At 43.3% G+C, this 20,777-nt stretch overlaps 1 protein-coding gene across 2 annotated transcripts in view; it reads left to right on the forward strand.

Moving 5' to 3' along the window:
* Positions 1–1,280: 1,280 nt before the first annotated feature.
* Positions 1,281–20,777, forward strand: part of RCAN3 (RCAN family member 3) — a 30,474-nt gene continuing 10,977 nt past the window's right edge. The window contains exon 1 of one of the 2 annotated variants that reach the window (XM_064363470.1): positions 1,281–1,613. In XM_064363470.1, the coding sequence (XP_064219540.1) occupies positions 1,419–1,613 (195 nt within the window). In that variant the 5' untranslated portion in view covers positions 1,281–1,418. The remainder of the gene's footprint in view (positions 1,614–20,777) is intronic. The other variant, XM_021668387.2, reaches the window with a different exon arrangement.

Raw genomic sequence — 20,777 nt, forward strand, 5'->3', positions numbered from 1 at the left:
GGCATGGTGGCACATGCCTGTAGTCCTAGCTACCTGGGAGGCTGAGGCAGGAGAATCACTTGAACCCAGGAGGTTGCAGTGAGCCGACGTTGCGATACTGCACTCTGGCCTTGGTGACAGTGAAATTCCATCTCAAAAAGGAAAAAAAAAAAGTATAGCTGAAAGCTGGTGGAATGGGGTTCTTTAGGAGAATGGGTGCTTAGCATTGTTGAGGAAGAGAAAGTCTGGCTCTGCTGGGAGTTGCCTTGAGGGCAGGAACCACGTCTTCTTCACTCCCCAGCATCAAGCAATAGGCCCTCAGAAAATGTTCATACAAATGAGTTAAGATTTTACTTCTTAGAAGTAGTCTTGACTGATATTGTAGAATACCAAAAAGCCTCACTATTTTTATTCCAGAATTACCTCCTGTATGGTACTGTATGTAAGCAATGTATTTGTGACCAGCACTGTGGGAGGCCGAGGTGGCAGATCACCTGAGGTCAGGAGTTTGAGACCAGCCTGGCCAACATGGTGAAATCCCATCTCTACCAAAAAATACAAAAAATTAGCTGGGCGTGGTGGTTCATGCCTGTAGTGGAGGCTGAGGCATGAAAATCACTTGAACCAGGGAGGCGGAGGTTGCAGTGAGCCAAGATCGCGCCACTGCACTCCAGCCTGGGTGACGAGACTCCATCTCAAAAACAAAAAACAAAAACCAAAAAACTCCACAAAAGTTCAGTGATTATAAGTATGAGCCACTGTACCTGGCCCTCTTTTTGATTTTCTGTGTTAAATTTTGCCTACTGCAAATATTTCTAATATTAACAAAGACTGAATTTGTAGACAACTTTTGATTCTGTATAACTTAATTCTTTCAGAGTATATTCAAAAAGAACAAATTGGTTAGGAGAGGTAGAGTCAGCTCATCACAGACCATATTTCAGGGTGCAGATGGTGAGGGAATTAGCGTGGGTTGTATCCTGCTGTGCCAGTTACAATGTTGTAGATGGAAAACCCCAAACAAATATGTGGAGACTCTTCTGGTTCACATTTTTCTTTCTACTGCTTGTAAACCGGAGCACATATTGATGAGATCTCATTTTATATTATCCTTTTTACCCCTAAGTTCACTAGAAAACATTTTGCCTTTTTTTCTTAATAAATCATTGCCAGTGAAATATGTTACATAAAATATGCTAAGCAAATCAAATGAGCATATCTAGAATTCACTTAGGACTGTAATGCGTTGTTTTAAATACTGATTTATCTTTCTAATCAAAATTGCTTCATTTGATGAATTGCTGCCTGGAGACATTGATTGATTGGAACATTATTTGGCCTCCAGAGTTTTATCTCTGCATCTTCTTTTTTTTTAACAGTGGGTGCCTGATAGACATCCTAGGATTATTCAGACGGAAAAGACCGGCTTTTGCAAAGCAATGCTGAGGGACACTATGAAATCCTGGAATGATAGCCAGTCAGATCTGTGTAGCACTGACCAAGAAGAGGAAGAAGAGATGATTTTTGGTGAAAATGAAGATGATTTGGATGAGATGATGGATTTCAGTGATCTGCCTACCTCACTTTTTGCTTGCAGCGTCCATGAAGCAGTGTTTGAGGCACAAGAGCAGAAGGTAGGCATCTGTCCTCCCTTTCCCTGCATCTGTTATCATGTTGAATGTGTGTGGATTTGGAAAAACAGCTTGACTGGTCCCTGACAAATAAGTACAGAAAGTGTATGCCCCCTTTTAGGCCGGGCTCGGTGCCTTATGCCTGTAATCCCAGCACTTGGGGAGGCTGAGGCAGGCAGATCACCTGAGGTCAGGAGTTCGAGACCAGCCTGGGCAACATGGAGAAACCTGTCTCTACTAAAAATACAAAAATTAGCTGGGTGTGGTGGTAACGTGCCTATAATCCCAGCTACTGACGGGGCTAAGGCAGGAGAATCACTTGAACCTGGGAGGCAGAGGTTGCAGTGAGCCAAGACCTCACCACTACACTGAGTGAGATTCTGTCTCAAAAAAAAAAAAAAAAAAAAGTGTATGTCCACTTTTAGATGTTACCACCAAGTTTTTATTGTATTTTCAGATGAGTATCAGTCTGCAACAGATAGGATATGTTTCAGAACCAGTCCTTCTCCATGGATACTTTGAGAAGCACTGGCATTAAGTATACTCTGAGTCAAGTCTTATTTAATCCATTCACTTATTTATTCATTTATTTATATTCAGAGACTGTAATTAAAGAAAACCTTGGGTTCTTTAGCCGGGGTTCCTATTACTTGGGAGTGCATTCACAAAAGCAGGAATTTTTCCTGGGGCTAATTTATATAAAACCTATTAGAGCCATTTATAATTTTGTTGTAATAAAATTGTTCATGTGGCTTATGCCTATAATCCTAGCACTTTGGGAGGCTGAGGTGGGCAGATCACTTGAGCCCAAGGGTTCGAGACCAGCCTGGACAACATAGTAAGACCCTCATCTCCATAAAATAAGAAAAATAATATTAAATTTAAAAGTGCATTGAGGTAAGAAAGGAGGAAGGATCACAGCCAGTGGAATAAAAGATCTCACAGGGAGGTGGCATTGGAGAAGGGCTGTTGAGAGCTGGGTAGGATTCTAGCAGGGAAGGGAAAGGGAATTTTGGCCAGAGGAAACAGAATGAGAAAAACTGCATCGGGAGAGTGTGGGCAATTTCAGGAGTGGCAAGCCATTCTGTGTGCTTAGCACATAGCTGATATGTGGCCAGAGTCAGGAGAAATCTGGCTCGAAGGGCGAGTATGGGGCCGCCCAGCAAAACGCCATGAATGTCCAGCTCAGGAGCTTGTTCTTTTGTGGGAAATGGTCTAGAGGGCTTCTGAGCAGAGCGGCCGTCATATCAGGAAGCTCAGCCCGCAGCACTTGGATGGCGGAGCGATGGGAGCAGAGGGCAGAGCAGAGAGGGAGCTCTCAGAGCACTCCGGCCTGGAGATGACCCACTCCGAAGCGGAGCAGGGAAGGGGGCTGTGGCCGCCACCTTTGTGTCTTTCAGGGTTGTTCTCATTTACAAATGCTATTTGCTTTCCCAAGTTCAGTCATAATTTAGACATTTTGAAATCATCCTTTTTTCTCATACTAAGAGCTCTAAGTTTTTACATTATAAATAAGTTAACCTTGTTTATTTGTTGTAAAAAACCACATGTATTGCCAATTTATTTTAAAACTATATACGGGCTGCGCGCAGTGGCTCACACCTGTAATCCCACCACTTTGGGAGGCAGAAGTGGGCGGATCGGGAGGTCAAGAGATAGAGACCATCCCACTCAACATGGTGAAACCCCGTCTCTACCAAAAGTACAAAAAGTAGCTGGGCATGGTGGCGCGCGCCTGTAGTCCCAGCTACTCGGGAGGCTGAGGCAGGAGAACTGCTTAAACCCCGGAGGCGGAGGTTGCGGTGAGCCGAGATCGCGCCGTTGCACTCCAGCCTGGGCAACAAGAGCGAAACTCCATCTCAAAAACAGACAAACAAACAAACAAACAAACAAAAAACACTGTATACGTAGGAATGCTCTCAGAAATCTCACAGTCTTTTCTATTTCAACCTTTTCTTTTTAACTGTAGCTTGGGAAATTTTTAACCTGCAAAAAGGGTGGGCTCTTGTTGGTTTTCATTTTTCAAACCATTTGGGGGTTACGTCTAACCTAAATTTATACCTGAAATCATCCTAGCAGAAATTCTAGTAAGAGCAGTTCAGCAGACTTCCTAGTAAATTTTATTTAATATGCCTAACAGTAATATCTGAAATGACAAAATATAAAATGTTTATATTATAGTTATCTATAGATTATCAATTGGATTTAAAATGTGGACAGAATCAAGGCCAGGCATGATGGCTCATGCTTGTAATCCCAGCACTTTGGGAGGCCAAGGCGAGAGGATCACTTAAAGCCAGGAGGTTGAGGCCAGCCTGGGCAACATAGTGAGACCCTATTTCTATTAAAGAAATATTTTTTTAAAATATGGGCAGAATCAAATGTTTCCTTTACATTTTTTTTCTATCAGTGTCTTATTTTGTTTTAATTTTTTCCTGAAATCACCTGTTTGTTCAGGTCATCTCTGTGCAAAAAACAGTTGCTTCTGTTGGATTATAGACAGAATAATCCTGTTTGCAATTATACACTTTAATTTCAAAAAATAATTTCTGGCTGGGCGCAGTGGCTCACACCTGTAGTCCCAGCACTTTGGGAGGCTGAGGCAGGTGGATCTCTTCAACCCAGGAGTTCGAGACCAGCCTGACCAACATAGTAAGACCCCATCTCTATTAAAACAATTTTTTTTTCTCACTTGAAAAAGTTTTTGTCTTTCTAAGTTTCTAACTATTGGAGTAAGCGTTTACATTCTTCTGAATAGTAGAATAAATAACACAGGTGCAATTATCATGTAAAGGTAAATCTTCACTTTAGATCATTGGATTTTGGCTCTGTGTTTTCATCAATATTTCTTAAGAATAGTGTCGGGGGGATAATAAATCATAGGAAAATAAACTATAAGAAAAATAAATGGAGAAAAAGACTTATCTTTCAATGTATATTCCTCAGCTGTAGGGTTGCTAATTTTATGCATGTGCTCTGCTGATGAGTAGCTCCATCAGGAGTGTGACAGGCAGTGCTTCGTTTTTCTTTGACGGATTTGGATTTGTCCCAATGTGATTGTGTTTGCTTGCTTGTTGTTTTTAACCCTAGTTTTTCCTCTCTCTCTTTTTTAAAAGTGACAGGGTCTTGCTCTGTCATCTAGGTTGGATTGTGGTGGCACGATCATAGGTCACTGTAACCTTGACCTCCTGGGCTTAAGCAATCCTCCTACCTCAGCCTCTCAAGTAGCTGGGACTGCAGGCATGCACCAACACACCTGGCTAATTTTTTTTTTTTTTTTTTTTGAGATGGTGTCTCTGTCACCCAGGCTTGAGTGCAGTGGTGCAGTCTCAGCTCACTGCAATCTCTGCCTCCTGGGTTCAAGCGATCCTCCCACCTCAGCCTCCCAAATAGCTAGGATTACAGGTGTGCACCACCATGCCTGGCTCATTTGTTTGTATTTTTAGTAGGGACAGGGTTTCACCATGTTGGCCAGGCTAGTTTTGAACTCCTGACCTCAGATGGTCTGCCTGCTTTGGTCTTCCAAAATGCTGGGACTACAGGTGCATGCCACCACACCCAGCTAATTTTTGTACTTTTAGTAGAGACAGGGTTTCACCATGTTGGCCAGGTTAGTCTCAAACTTCTGACTTCAAGTGATCTGCTGTCTCGGTCTCCCAAAGTGCTAGGATTACAGGTGAGCCACTGTGCCTGGCCTGTTTTTTGTTTGTTTCTTTGTTTGTTTTAAGAGGCAAGGTCTTGCTATATTATCCAGACTGGTTTCAAACTCCTGCGCTCAAGCGATCCTCCTACCTCTGCTTCCAAAAGTGCTGGGATTATAGGTGTGATCCACCATGCCTGGCCCCTCAAGAAGCAAATTAATCTTGCTTTTGAACATGAGCAGTTTTCAAAATATAGTTTAGATTTTTATAACATGAGAAATGGGACTGTTTTTTCTTCCTTAGGTCTTGATGTCTGAGGGGACTCGGTAGATGTTAGTGTCAGCAGTCTTCTCAACAGGACTTCCCATACAAAGAAATGCAGTGTTGCTTTTAGAATGTAGTCCCTTGCAAAGTACTGCCCTTTGTATATAAAACTGTTTCTGGCAGGTCGCAGTGGCTCAGCCTGCAATCCCAGCACTCTGGGAGGCCGAGGCAGGGGGATCACGAGGTCAGGAGGTCGAGACCATCCTGGTTAACACAGTGAAACCCTATCTACTAAAAATACAAAAGAAAATTTGGCCAGGCATGGTGACATGCACCTGTAGTCCCAGCTACTGGGGAGGCTGAGGCAGGAGAATCACTTGAACCCAGGAGGTGGAGGTTGCAGTGAGCCAAGATTGCACTACTGCACTCAGCCTGAGTGACAGAGTGAGACTGTCAAAAAAAAAAAAAAAAAAAACTGTCTGACCTCCTCACCGTAGAACATTTGATTTATGTTTCTGATTATGGTGGTTCGGGGATATTAAGACATCACTACTTGCTTTGCTGTCCTGCTCTTTAATGGGTGACACTGATCATCTCATTGAGTTCCCAGTCCAGAGCAGCACCTATTAAGTGCTTGTTGAATAAATGGATTCTGTAAGATGGTTGTTGAGGATTAGTGATATAGTACTATGATCAAGAAACAGAACTGTGAACTGAGTGAGGTAAAATAGTACATAGGAGATTTCATCTGAAATTATGCACAATTTAAATATTTCAAGCATTGATTCTGCACCTTCGATTTAAAGAAGAATCAAAAATATTATTTAAGAAAAGTAAATGATATTTGGAAGCTGAGTGAAGTGATCTTACGATTTTTAGACTAAATCAATTGCTTGTGTATTCTAGCATAGCCTTTAACTCAGAAAAAGTAGAATCCTTGGAGGAAAATGATGTTTTAACTTTGGGAATTAAAAAAGAGGATTCGAAGGAAGAATACCTCTGTTATAGTGGACTGTTTTTAACAGAGCATGAAACATCATAAGGTTTCAGTAAATGTTTGTTTAATTGGTTTTATATTGCTGTTCTGGCCAAGAATTAGTAATTTAGTTAGCTGCAAGGCTCAATTAAATACTAGAGAATCATAGAAGTTTAGAATTAAGAAATCCTGGGCCAGGTACGGTGGCTCACACCTGTAGTTCCAGCACTTTGGGAGGCTGAGGTGGGTGGATCACGAGGTCAGGAGATAGAGACCATCCTGGCCAACATGGTGAAACCCCATCTCTACTAAATATGCAGCAATTGACTGGGCATGGTGGCGCGCACCTGTGGTCCTGGCTACTCAGGAGGCTGAGGCAGGAGAGTTGCTTGAGCCTGGGAGGTGAAGGTTGTAGTGAGCCGAAATTGCACCACTGTACTCCAGCCTGGTGACAGAGCGAAACTCCATCTCAAAAAAAAAAAGAAAAACAACAAAAAACAACCTAGTCAAGTCTCTCAATCTTATGCAGTATAATCTGTATAATCTTACAGAGATTTAGAGTTATAGACATTGTTACTAAACGTTGTTGAAAGAAATTTAAAGAAGGCACAAATAAAGGGGAAGACATTTGTGTCTGTGGACTGGAAAACTTAATAACATTAAGATGTCAGTACTACCCAAAGTGCTCTACAGATTCAATTCAGTCCCTACCAAAATCCCAATGATGTTTTTTCCAGAAATAGAAAAGCTACTTTGAAATTCATATGGAACCTAAAGAATCCCAAATAGTCAAAACAATCTTGAAAACAAAGAACAAATTTGGACTCACACTTCCTAATTCCAAAAGTTAGTATAAAGCCATGGTAATCAAAACAGTGTGGTTTTGGCATAAAGACAAACATAGAGATCGATGGAATTGAATAGAGATCCCAGAAATGAACCTTTGTATATAAAACAGTGTGGTTTTGGCATAAAGACAAACATAGAGATCGATGGAATTGAATAGAGATCCCAGAAATGAACTTTGGTATATATGATCAAATTGTTTTCAACAAAGTTACCTAGACTGTTCTATAGGGGAAAGGACAGTTTCTTTTTAACAAAAGTTGTTGGGAAAACTGGAAATCCACATGCAGAAGAATGAAATTGCATCCTTATTTTATATCAGATAAAAAATTAACTCAAAATGGATCAAGCTACTCAGGAGGCTGAGGTTGCTTGAGCCCAGGAGTTTGAGGCCAACCTAGACAACGTAATGAGACCCCATCTCCTTAAAAAAAAAAAAAAAAAAAGACCAAAGACCTAAATGTTATAATTAAAACTATAAAACTCTTAGAAGAGGCTGGGCATCGTGGCTCACACCTGTAATCCCAGCACTTTGGGAGGCCGAGGCGGGTGGATCACTTGAGGTCAGGAGTTCGAGACCAACCTGACCAACATGGCAAAACCCCATCTCTACTAAAAATACAAAACATTAGCTGGGCGTGGTGGTGTGCGCCTGTAATCCCAGCTACTCGGGAGGCTGAAGCAGGAGAATCTCTTGAACCCAGGAGGCGAAGCCTGCAGTGAGCCGAGATTGTGCCACTGTGCTCCAGCCTGGGTGACAGAGTGAGAGTCTACCTCAACAACAACAACAAAAAATATATCCAGAATATATAAAGAACTCCTAAATAACGACAAAAAAACTCAAACAACCCAATTGAAAAATGGGTTAAGGACTTGATCAAAGCAGATATATAAATGGCCAGTAAGCTCAACATCAATAATTAGGGAAATGCAAATCAAAATCACAATGAGACACTACTTCACATCCATTGGGATGGCTTTTAGCATAAAAACAGAAACAAGTGTTGGCAGGGAGTGGAAAAAATAGAACCCATATGCATTGCAGTGAAAATGTGAAATGACACTGCTGCTGTGGAAAACAGTGTGACAGTTCTCAAAAAATTAAATGTAGCATTACAATATGATCCACCAATTCTACTTCTGGGTACAAAACAATTGAAATCAGGGGTTTGAACAGATATTTGTACAGCTGTGTTCATAGCAGCGTAATTCACAATAGCCAAAGATGGAAACAGACCAGATATTCTGCAGTTGTTGAATGGATGGAAACAGACCAGATATTCAGCAGTTGTTGAATGGATGGATAAAATGTGTTATATACATACAGTGGAATATCATTCAGCTTTCAAAAGGAGTACATTATGACACATGCTGCTACAGCATGGATGAATCTTGAAGACATTATATTAAGCCAGACACAAGAGGACAAATACTGTATGATTCCACTTTATATGGGATACATAGAATTGTCAAATTCATAGAGATAGAAAATAGAACAGGCCAGGTACAGTGGCTCACACTTGTAATCCCAGCACTTTGGGAGGCCGAGGCGGGTGGATCACTTGAGGTCAGGAGTTCGAGCCCAGCCTGGCCAACAGGATGAAACCCCATCACTACTAAAAATACAAAAACTAGCTGGTGTGGTGGTGTACGCCTGTAGTCCCAGCTACTCAGGAGGTTGAGACAGGAGAATCGCTTGAACCCAGAAAGTGGAGGTTACAGTGAGCCGAGATCGTACCATTGCACTCCAGCCTGGGTAACAAAGTTAGACTATTCAAACAAACAAAAAAATTAGAATATTGGTTTCTCAGGGGGTGGGGAAAAAGATTTATGGTTTAATGTATCGAGAGCTTGTTTGGGATGATGGAAAAGTTTGGGAGATGGATAGTGGTAATGGTCACACAGTATGACTGTACTTAATACCATTGACTTGTCATCTAAAAATGGTTAAAATGATATATTTTGTGTTTTGTATATTTGACCACAATAAAAATCATGCCAAAAAAAAGAAAAACAAAACTATTTTTCTTGAGTCTAGTGTCCTTGGTAATATGTTTTTATGTATTTAAATACATGCATACATATATTTATACACATCTGTGTGTGTGGCATGTATGTATTGGACACCTCTTTTGCCTCACTTTAATCCTCTTTTCACCCAGTTGTTGCTGGAGCAGCCAGCTATGTGCAGTGTGACCTCACACCTGGCCTGAGCTGCCCTGTCTTCCCGTCCCAGCATTTCTGTGCTGCCTGTACAAGGTTGCTCAGCCATATTGATGCATGTACAGACTCGAAAGCTTGAGGGAGTTAAAGTCCCATGTGGTAGCTCTCAAACCAGTGGGGAACTAAACCCAGTGAATAAGCTCCTCTGTGTTCTGACACCGAAGCCAGCAGTTCTCAGGTGGGTTCTTATTGGCTCCTCAGCAGATCAAGCCCCAGTTGTCCATAGAGGTGACCAGCTTGAAAATGTGACCTGGAAGGACAGAGAATGAGCTTGTCCTCCTTCCCTGTGCCACTCTTAGCATAAAAACAGACATGGTGGCACACACACTCGTAATCCCAGCTACTCGGGAGGCTGAGGCAGGAGAATTGCTTGAACCTGGGAGGCGGAGGTTGCAGTGAGCCGAGATCGTGCCACTGCACTCCAGCCTGGTGACAGAGCAAGACTCCGTCTAAAAAAAAAAAAAAGCTAGGTTACCCATATGTATATGTTCCTAATCTTTCCAAAGCAGATTGTTCCCATGGGTGGGGATGGGCTCATTCAGGAGTGAGGGAGCTCGGAATAGGCATGTGTTTCGCCTCCGCACTGCCTGCCACAGAGCCTGGCTTGTGAGCCTTGCTGTTCATTAAATAGGTGCCAGAAAAACAACTGGGAAAGTAATCTACGTGCCCCAACATTTGTGTTGAACCCTCATAAATTAGTTTCAGTAACCGTGTCTTTTCTATTTTTTTATTTCCTTACCCGATTTACATTTTTATTTTTGTAAGTTTTATGTCATATTTAGGACAGTACAACATGTTCATAATATATTTATATGTGTGTATAAATAAGTAAATAAGCCAGGCGTGGTGGCTCATACCTGTCATCCTAGCACTTTGGGAGGCTGAGGCAGGAGGATTTCTTGAGCCAAGGAATTAAAGGCAGCAGTAAGCTATGATATCACCACCATATCCCAGTCTGGGCAACAAAATGAGATCCCATCTCAAAAAAGAAAAACAAGATACTTTTAGTGGTTAGGTATACAGAGCACTTTGCTTTTCCTGAACCATTTTAAAACCTGAATTGCCAGCAATGATGGCGGTCACTCCTCAGTACTTAATACAATATGCATTTTCCTGGGAGAAAAAAAACAAACACCAGGAAATTAACGTTGTTACATTTCTGCTTCCTAATCCTCAGATCCCATTCAGGATTTGCCAGTGGTCCCAGTAATGTCCTTTATAGTGAAAATATGCAGCTGTTCATCACACATTGCATTTAGTCATCAGATGTCTTGAGTCCCTTTCAGTCTGAAGGAAGTCCGTGTCCCCTCACTGTTCATAGCGTCCCCACACTCTTGAAGATACAGCCCGGTTATTCTGTAGCATGGCTCTCACTTTGAGTTTGTGTGAGGTTTCCTCGGGATTCGATTCAGTGCATCTTTGGCCAGAACATTGCAGAAGTGACGCTGTTCTCCCTCTTCAGTTCCTGTCGGATGGTTCGGTTTCAATTTGTCCCTTTCTGCTCAGAGCCCTTGGTTAAGGTGGTGTCTGCCAGACTCCTCTGCGGTCAAGTTGCTCTTTTTCTCCTTGTAATTAATTAATAATTTGTGGGAGGTACTTTGAAACTGCAAATGGCCTGTTTCCTCATCCAACTTTCAGTGTATTCAGCTTATTTATACAGTAAGTTTCATGGTTTCCTATTTTATTCATTCATTATAATCTGTTCCTGTGATTATTTTGTTGCCCCAATGTGTCCAGATTTGGCCAGTGGTTGTCCCTTCAAGGTGGCTTCTGTATCTTTTTGACATGTGCCCGCCATTCTTTGAGTACTTCCTTACTTTCTAGCACAGGATGTTCCAGAATTATTTGGTACTTTCGCTGCCTTAGCCCTAGCAGTTGGGCTCCAACATACAGTTTTGATCTAGGAGTCAGCCTTGTTCCAAGGAGCCCTGATTGCTTTCAGTGAAGAGTGTATAGAAACCAGGATGTGAGAGTTGGCTGTGTCCATTGCTCTCAGAGTGCCCCTTTTCCTAGGCCCTTCAGTGGACAGGGCTAGGAAATATGCAGATACTTACATGTGTCTACATACATGCACATGCATACATGTATCTGCATGCATGCACATGCATACATGTATCTGCATGCATGCACATGCATGTATTTACACTTAACACATCCAGCTCCAGTCCAGTACTAAAGAGTTTTCTCCCTTCCCCTGTCTGTGGCTGGCACCACCTTTTTCCTGTGTGTGCTGGGCTGCCCCCTATACAGACACCCCCTCACCCCACAGGGCTCCACTGCCCCCTACTGAGTTCCCACACAACACCCCCTCACCTTCCCACTCTGCCTGGGCTCCGGCCCCCAGTCCATGTGCTCTGAAACTGGAATACCCTTCCCCTTAGCCTGTGTTAGGCAGCTCCTCATTGGGCACGCTGTCCTCATCCCTGTTGGGCTTCAACACCCCATCCTAGGTCACTCCAAGTGACTACCTGCCCTGCCCTACCTGGACCCCACACCTGGCTCCGGGCTGCTGCGGAGCCCCCACTGCCCAGCTGGGTGCACAGCTACCTACATGGCTCCATCCAACAGCTTCTGGACTCAACGTTCAGGAATAGAAAGGATGCCTTATTCATTATTATTAGTATTATTTTTGAGACAAGGTCTGGCTCTGTTGCCCAGGCTGGAGTGCAGTAGAGCAATCTCAGCTCATTGCAGCCTCTGCCGCCTGGGCTCAAATGATCCTCCCACTTCAACTTTCTGAGTACCTGGGACTACAGGCACACACCACCACACCCAGGCAGTTTTTGTACTTTTTTGTAGCGACAGAGTTTTGCCATCTTACCCAGGCTGGTTCAAATTTTTCTTTCTTTTTTTTTTTTTTGAGATGGAGTTTCACTCTTGTTTCCCAGGCTGGAGTGCAATGGCACGATCTCGGCTCACTGCAACCTCCGCCTCCTGGTTTCAGGCAGTTCTGCCTCAGCCTCCTGAGTAGCTGAGATTACAGGCACGTGCCACCATGCCCAGCTAATTTTTTGTATTTTTAGTAGAGACGAGGTTTCACCATGTTGACCAGGATGGTCTCGATCTCTTGACCTCGTGATCCACCTGCCACAGCCTCCCAGAGTGCTTGGATTACAGGCGTGAGCCACTGTGCCTGGCCAGGATGCCTTATTCTTTAAAACAACAACATAATACACTTCAGTTCCTTACCATGGTTGTCTCTATGTATATTCAGGTTTATGTGCCCGCAGAAAGATGGCCAGCACATAAAAATCTCCTCCACCCTCTAATGTCCATGAAGAAGGCACCACCAGGAGGAAAACAGACTTTTAGTCTGGAATAAACCCTGTCTGGCAGTGCAATTTGGATTTGTTCTTTGCTGTGAGCCCTTGGTTAATCAGCACCTAGGATGGTACCTGGGCTTCATGAGTGAGTGAGTGGAGGGACATTCAGAAAGGCTTGAACAAGGCACACACTGACCTCTAGATGGAGACCAGAGAAACAGTCCTCCAAGTCAATGTCAGTCACTAGGCACATGGGCAAGTCCAAGCATGAAGCTTTTTTTTTGTTTAATCTTTGTGTATAACTGACCTTCATGAAGAATCCTGTCTTGCTGCCCCACGTTTCCCTTACATACTTTGGTGACTTCCTGTCAGCCCCTTCCCTTCGTTTTAGGTGGCTCTTCATTCTCCCGTGCTAACTTGGCACCATCGATAACCTGCATAGCAAAGCATTGAAGGCCGTCACCAACAGTTGATTTTTAACGAGTAGGAAACAAAACAAAAAAAGTTAATAAGCAAGATTAAAAGTGAAGTGAAAGCTGCCGGGCACGGTGGCTCACGTCTGTAATCCTAGCACTTTGGGAGGCCGAGGCGGGCAAATCACGAGGTCAAGAGCTCGAGACCATCCTGGCCAACATGATGAAACCCCATCTCTACTAAAAATGCAAAAATTAGCCAGGCATGGTGGCGCGTGCCTGTAGTCCCAGCTACTCGAGAGACTGAGGAAGGAGAATCACTTGAACCCAGAAGGAAGAGGTTGCAGTGAGCTGAGATCACGTCACTGCTCTCCAGCCTGGCGACGGAGACTCTGTCTCAAAAAAAAAAAAAAAAAAAAGAGGGCCGGGCGCGGTGGTTCAAGCCTGTAATCCCAGCACTTTGGGAGGCCGAGGTGGGTGGATCACGAGGTCAAGAGATCGAGACCATCCTGGTCAACATGGTGAAACCCCATCTCTACTAATACAAAAAATTAGCTGGGCATGGTGGCGCGTGCCTGTAATCCCAGCTACTCAGGAGGCTGAGGCAGGAGAATTGCCTGAACCCAGGAGGCGGAGGTTGCAGTGAGCCGAGATCGCGCCATTGCACTCCAGCCTGGGTAACAAGAGCGAAACTCCGTCTCAAAAAAAAAGAAGTGAAAGCAGTGTGTGTGTGTGTGTGTGTGTGCACGCATGCACGTGCGCACACACACACGCGCGCGCACACTACGTAGGATTTGACTACAGCTACAGTTGAAAAAAAAAAAAATCCCTGTTCTCCTCTCCCTCAGTTCAAGTCAGAGTTCATAGCAGATTGAATCCCCAGTGTCAACCCAGAAGTAGTGTTCTCTTCTCCAGCTGTTGTGGGTCATAGGGCAGGTTCTGAGGAATGCTGCGTCACTGATTCCATTTCATTCTCACTCCCCATCCCCGATTGTCCTGGGGGGCGTGTCTCCTAGGGGACCACTCTAGCAGCGGGGCTGTTGGGAGGGGCAGGTGCTAACTTTTCACCAGCGCCCTCTGTAGAACCTGCTGTGTAGTGAATATTGTGTCATTGCCATGCATTCCCCTCCTTTCTGGGGATTTCACATTGTACAGAAGAGCAACTACTTTCATGCCCACAGAATAGAGAGTGGACGCTTGCAAAAGCTCTCCCCTGTTTGTGTTAGCTCTCTGTATTACAGCTGTCCTAGGAGCATTAAATATTCACTCTTTTTTTTTCTTTTGGAGACAGAGTTTCACTCTTGCTGCCCAGGCTGGAGCACAATGGCGTGATCTCAGCTCACCACAACCCCCACCTCCTGGGTTCAAGCAATTCCCCTGCCTCCGCCTCCTGAGTAGCTGGGATTACAGGCATGCACCACCACACCTGGCTAATTTTGTATTTTTAGTAGAGACATGGTTTCTCCATGTTGGTCAGGCTGGTCTCGAACTCTCGACCTCAGGTGATCCACCTGCCTTGGCCTCCCAAAGTGCTAGGATTACAGGCGTGAGCCACTGTGCCCAGCCATATTCACTCTTTATCCTCACAGCAGCCCAAAGAAGTGGGTCCATGTATTACCCTCCTCTAACAGGTAAGGTAACAATAGTCACAGCAATGGTAAGTAACTTGCCCGAGGCCACACAGTTATATGATAGAGGCAGGAGTCACACCCACCTCCAGAGTTCTGTTACTTGAGAAGATAAATAGCTGGTAGAAGCCATCAGGCCTTCCTGAAGCTACTTGCCCAGGTTGTGGATCCCTCTCAGGTCTCTTGTGGTCTCATGTGAAGAGGTGAACAGCCTCTGTTACTGGGTGCAGATAAGAGCATTTCATGGATGCTAAAGGCCTATGAATGGGGCCTCTGGTCCTCCTGGAATAGAAAACATCCATGTTCCCCTTCTCAGAGGCAGAGCGGCGTTTGTTGCTTTTTCATCACAGCCAGTGCTCACTCACAGAAGTCACGGAAGAGATCACCCGATAGACATTGTCTCTGATGGGGCCGTCGGAGCATCTGCACCTGGCCCATGCCATTCTGCTTCTGGCTGTAATGGAGCCCAAGGCCAGATGTGGAATTCAAGCTGAATTTGGACTTTCCAAATCTTTCGTACCTCCTGGACTGGGAGGACACGAAAGAGGGAGGGAAGATTCCAGTGGACGTCCCAGAGAGCAGTCATCAGTTTTCTCCAGCAGCTGGCATGGACCTGCTAATATACCGACCTTGAAAATGGAACCCGAAGTGCTTGAACAGCAGCCTGGGCAACAGAAACACTTTCCCTTGTTCCTAGGAAAATTTGCATGGTTTGCAGGGGAAGAACTCACCATGGTTTTTCTCGACTATGATGTCTTAGATCAAAACTGTATGTTTGAGCCCAAGTCCCTGGATAGGTTCGCAAACCTGAAGAGTTTTGTGGGCTACTTTCAGGCTTTGGGTTAGGTAATCACCTGCTTGAAATTTGACTACCTCTTTGAGATGCCCATCAACAGCAGAATAGCTCAGTGGGTTGCAAAGGACAGAAATCTCTGCGTTTCACAATTTGTGTGCTGTCTCCCTAGTTTGGGTCAATTTGCTGTTTCCTTCAGGGGGTCTAATAATCTGCTCCTCTATCTTCTTTATTCAGTAAATAACCAGACAACCTGTAGGCTTAAGGGTAAAAAGGCCAACGCTGCTGTCACAAGCTGGGATCCCGTCAGAAGTTCTCCCATTTGTGGTTTTGAAGATCGCACTTCTCCGATAGATGTTCCCCAAAAAAGCGAAATAAAAGTACTTTTCTTTACTGATAGGCTACAGGGTTTGAGTGTCATTGATTGAGTGGAATACATTCATATCTTGAAAGTGTGTGTGTGTGTGTGTGTGTGTGTGTGTGTAGACTGTTTCCGTAGAAACCCTGACAGCTGCCTAATCAGCTTAACTGTTAATGTTGTTGTAATTGGGTGGTAGCTGTGGCTATACATCTGTTCCTCTCCTTAGGTGGCAACCTGCATTTTTCTAGCTGTTTTGAGGCTAGCAACTGGCCACCAAACTGCTTGAAAATGATTTCTACATTGTGCACACATCTTCAGTATAAGCACAATTATAGATCTTTTCCAACTTAACTACAGAAGAGAGAAATTTTTATTTTTATTTTATTTTTTAATGTTTTTTAAGATAAGGTCTCCCTCTGTCACCCAGGCTGGAGTACACTGAACGATCTTGGCTCACTGCAGCTTCAACTTCCTGGGCTCAAGCAATCCTCCCACCTCAGCCTCCTGAGTAGCTGGGGCTACAGGCACACACCACCACAAATGCCTATTTGTTTTTTGTAGAGACAAGGTCTCGTTATGTTACTCAAGCTGGTCTCAGACTCCTGGCCTCAAGTGATCCTCCTGCATCAGCCTCCCATAGTGCTGAGATTACAGGCATAAGCCACTGTGCCCAGCTGGAGAAGTTTTTATAACCAGAATTACTCTTAACAACTAAGGATGTGTTGCTCTAATTAAAGATGGAAAATAGTTGTCGGCCAAAACCAGCCTTTTTGGGCCCACAGCCAGGTCCATGACAGACACTCATGAAGTAGGGCTCTGGCCCCCAACACCTGTGCTCAGTGATGGTGAGACCCAGGAGCTACCTCTGCCCTGGCAGCCACCTGCTATAGCCACTTCACCCTATTCTTTATCTTGTTTCCCCTTATACATTTTTTTTTTAATTTTGGTAAAACTCATAGTGAAATATACAGATCTTCCAAGTGTACAGTTTGGTGAGTTTTGATAGTATCTACCCTTGTAACTAACACAGCAATTAAAATATTTTAATGATCCCATCCTTATGCCAATCCATAGTTGGTTCAGATCAAAAATGATTAATCATCATGCTGACCACTTTTCTTGTACATGGTTTAAGGAATATTACAGATTTGAAAAAAAAAATCCTAGCCCTTTAAGAATTTATGTTCCAGAGTTGGGCACAGTGTGGCTCACGCCTGTAGTCCCAGCACTGTGGGAGACTGAGGCAGGCAGATCATTTGAGGTCAGAAGTTCAAGACTAGCCTGGCCAACATGGTGAAACCTCATCTCTACTAAAAATACAAAAATTAGTTAGACATGGTGGTGTGTGCCTGTAATTGCAGTTACTCAGGATGCAGGAGAATTACGTGAACCTGGGAGGCAGAGGTTTCAGCGAGCTGAGATTGCACCACTGCACTCCAGCCTAGGCAACAGAGTGAGACTCCATCTCAAAAAAAAACAAAAAACAAAAAAGAATTTATGTTGCAGTAAGTCAGAATGTGTTTATAAATACTTTAGCCATTAAAACATAAAAACCAGTCTTGAATATCTAGCATTCCATATTTTCTTGAATTTTAATTCAGTAACATGATTCTTTCTGATCTGAAAAAGTAATGATGGCAACATAAATAATAAAGGTTATCAAAGGTCTTTGCATTTTTTATATATTCTGCTCCCCTCTAGCACTTCTGACTTTAGGTTCCAGAATTTTACAAGTACTCAGATTATCAAAGTCAAGTTTTTAAATTCACCATGCCTAACTATATGTGTGCTTTTTTTTCTGGTTAGTAAAGTCCATTTCTCTGGCTCTTTTAGTCAGCAGTGATTGAGAACCAAGAGCACTTTGCCCAGGCAGAAATGGAGGGCTTGTCTTTGATATTAGTGGACCTGCAGGCTTTGGACACTGGAGAAATGGAATTTTCCATATTAGATTTACAGAAAGACGTAGAATAGAAATCTTTTGCCTTAGGACGCCAAAGATAATTTCACTGCTGAGTGGATCAAGCCATTACTTCTCAAGAGTGAAATCGTTCCTCCTACTCTTTTTTGTTTTGTTTTGTTTTGTTTAGTTTTTTGAGACGGGGTCTTGTTCTGTCGCCCAGGCTGGAGTGCAGTGGCACAATCACGGCTCTCTGCAACCTCTGCCTCCCAGGTTCAGGCAATCCTTGTGCCTCAGCCTCCCATCCTCCTACTGTATAACGTTCAGAAGTGGCGGGCTTCTTTTTTTTTTTCAGTCCAAAGCAAAGGGTTGTGGCAAAATCATGTTCCCAGTTTGTTCTTCAGTGAAACAGCTAAACCTTGCCTTCTGTGAGTTGGGATAGGGCAACGGAACAGAGCCGTGGTAGATCCAGAAAGGTCGGGAAATACACACTTGGCTGCCATCCTCATCTGTTGCTCCTTGAAACCTTCCTGGATGACTTTTCCACTTTTCTCCTTTACTGATGCCTGTTATCCCGCTACCAAGCACACTTTCTTCTGTTCCCAAGAAAGTCATTGGTTGCATGTTGTTTTTAGCTGTTTTAGCTACAAGGTGTGTGTTGCCATTGTGATAGCTGACTAATTGCACAGGTGATTTTAGCATAGGAAGGCAGCTTCTGGTCTGTTTTGTGGAAAACCTACTTACATAATGGGAGAAAGCCTCAGGCGTTGGTTTTTAGGCTGCATTATTTGTGTTATGCCTTTAGACGTTGTACTGCCAGAGGGGGATGCTAAGTGACTACAGAAAGAGTAAAGCGGTTAATGATGATTTTTTATTTTAATGGAATCCCCATTATCTGATCTGAAATAAATATGCAGCAATCACCCAAAAGGATGATGTTAATTTTATGTCATTAGAGAATTCAGAAATTTATAAACATAAGCTATTTCGGAAACAATTCTAAGGAGAAAAATAGTAATTTGGTTTTTGGATGAACAGCTGCACATCCTTCATGTTTATCAAACAAGTCATTTTCAGTCCATTTTCATAGATTATATCCTTCCCCTGCTGTCTGCAATCTTCTAAATCCCTTTCATGCTAATGTCAGGCTATCAGGGGCAGCCTCAGGAATCTACATGTGGATGTCTGTGGACTCATAGAAGGGCAAAGCTACCAGCTGAGGGCTCATAACCTTTTTTCTCAAATAGGAAACGGATGGTTTTGCCTCCAAGTTAATTCTTCATGCTTCTAAAGCACCTCCCAGCTAGAATCCAAAAATTTCGTAACAGTTTTTATACTACTTCAAGGAGAAAGTGGGTGTGAAGGAGATAGAAGGAACTCAAAACTCAGAAAAAGCTTACTAATCAGCTCTTGAATGGCTTCATCTTTGTGTAATTCTTTTTTTTAGAGAGAGAGTGACAGGGTCTCACCCTGTTGCCCAGGCTGGAGTACAGTGGTACAATAGTGGCCCACTGCAGCCTCGAACTCCTGGTTTCAAGCAATCTTCTCACCTTAGCCAGAAGAGTAGATAAGACTACAAGCGTGTGCCACCATGCCTAGCCAATTATTTAATTTGTTTTTAGAGATGGGGTCTTGCAGTGTTGCCCAGGCTGGTCTCAAGTTCCTGGCATCCCAAATTGCTGGGATTACAAGAATGAGCTACTGTGCCTGGCCATTTCATTATAATTCTTATCACAGGTATTGGAATTTAGAAGAGAGAGAGATAGAGAGGGCCATATGACCCATTGCTGTCATCTGCTGTTACATTCAGTTACAATGTATTTCTGGAATTTGAAAAAAAAATTATCTTGAAGGGAAATAGGAAGAAGGATATGATTATCAAGTAACTGTTTGCAAGATAGCTTCTGCCATACAATATATTGGTACAAGGAGAAAATTGTTGTGGGGGGCTAGGGATAATACATGGTCCTTTTACCTTGGGCAAGGAAAATGTTTAATGTACAGAATAATAATTATTATTATTTTTGAGATGGAGTCTCTCTCTGTTGCCCAGGCTGGAGTGCAGTGGCAAGATCTCAGCTCACTGTAACCTCCACCTCCCCGGTGTAAGCAGTTCTCTGCCTCAGCCTCCCGAGTAGCTGGGATTACAGGCGTGTGCCGCCACATCCTGCTAATCTTTGTATTTTTAGTAGAGACGGGTTTCACCATCTTGGACAGGCTGGTCTTGGACTTCTGACCTCATAGACACCCGCCTTGGCCTCCCAAAGTGCTGGGATTACAGGCGTGAGCCACTGCGCCCAACCTGCACAGAATTATTTTATAAGCTATTCTTCGTTCTTCCTTAATTTCCATTGTGTTCAGTGTTGATATTTCTTAACTGTCTCACTTAGGAATTTTAATATTTTCTTAGTGTTTAAAATACTTTTAAAATAACCTAATACCAAGAACTAAATGGGATGTGATTTTGCAAAATCTCAATTCTAATTCTCTTTAAAAGTGACAAAGCTAGCCAGCTTTGAAATGGATGCTGAAAAAACTTTGAAATGCATCTAGAAGCAATAATAATTATCAGCATTTAACATATTTACATATTCACCCTCCCTTTTAAGAACTGATATGCTATTTTAAAATTCTCACTGTATCTATATAATATTTTGTTATTTGTCCATATTACTTTTTTTTTTTTTGAGACAGAGTCTTGCTCTGTTGCTCAGAATGGAGTGTAGTGGCACAATTTTGGCTCGCTGCAGCCTCTGCCTCCCAGGCTCTACAAATTCTCATGTCTCAGCCTCTCGAGTAACTGGGACTACAGGTATGTAATTTTGTATTTTTAGTAGAGACGGGGTTTCACCACATTGGCCA

The sequence above is a fragment of the Aotus nancymaae genome, unplaced genomic scaffold, assembly GCF_030222135.1.
Source record: "Aotus nancymaae isolate 86718 unplaced genomic scaffold, 86718_ANA_hifiasm-v0.15.2.pri h1tg000053l, whole genome shotgun sequence".
Classification (NCBI taxonomy): Eukaryota; Metazoa; Chordata; class Mammalia; order Primates; family Aotidae; genus Aotus; species Aotus nancymaae.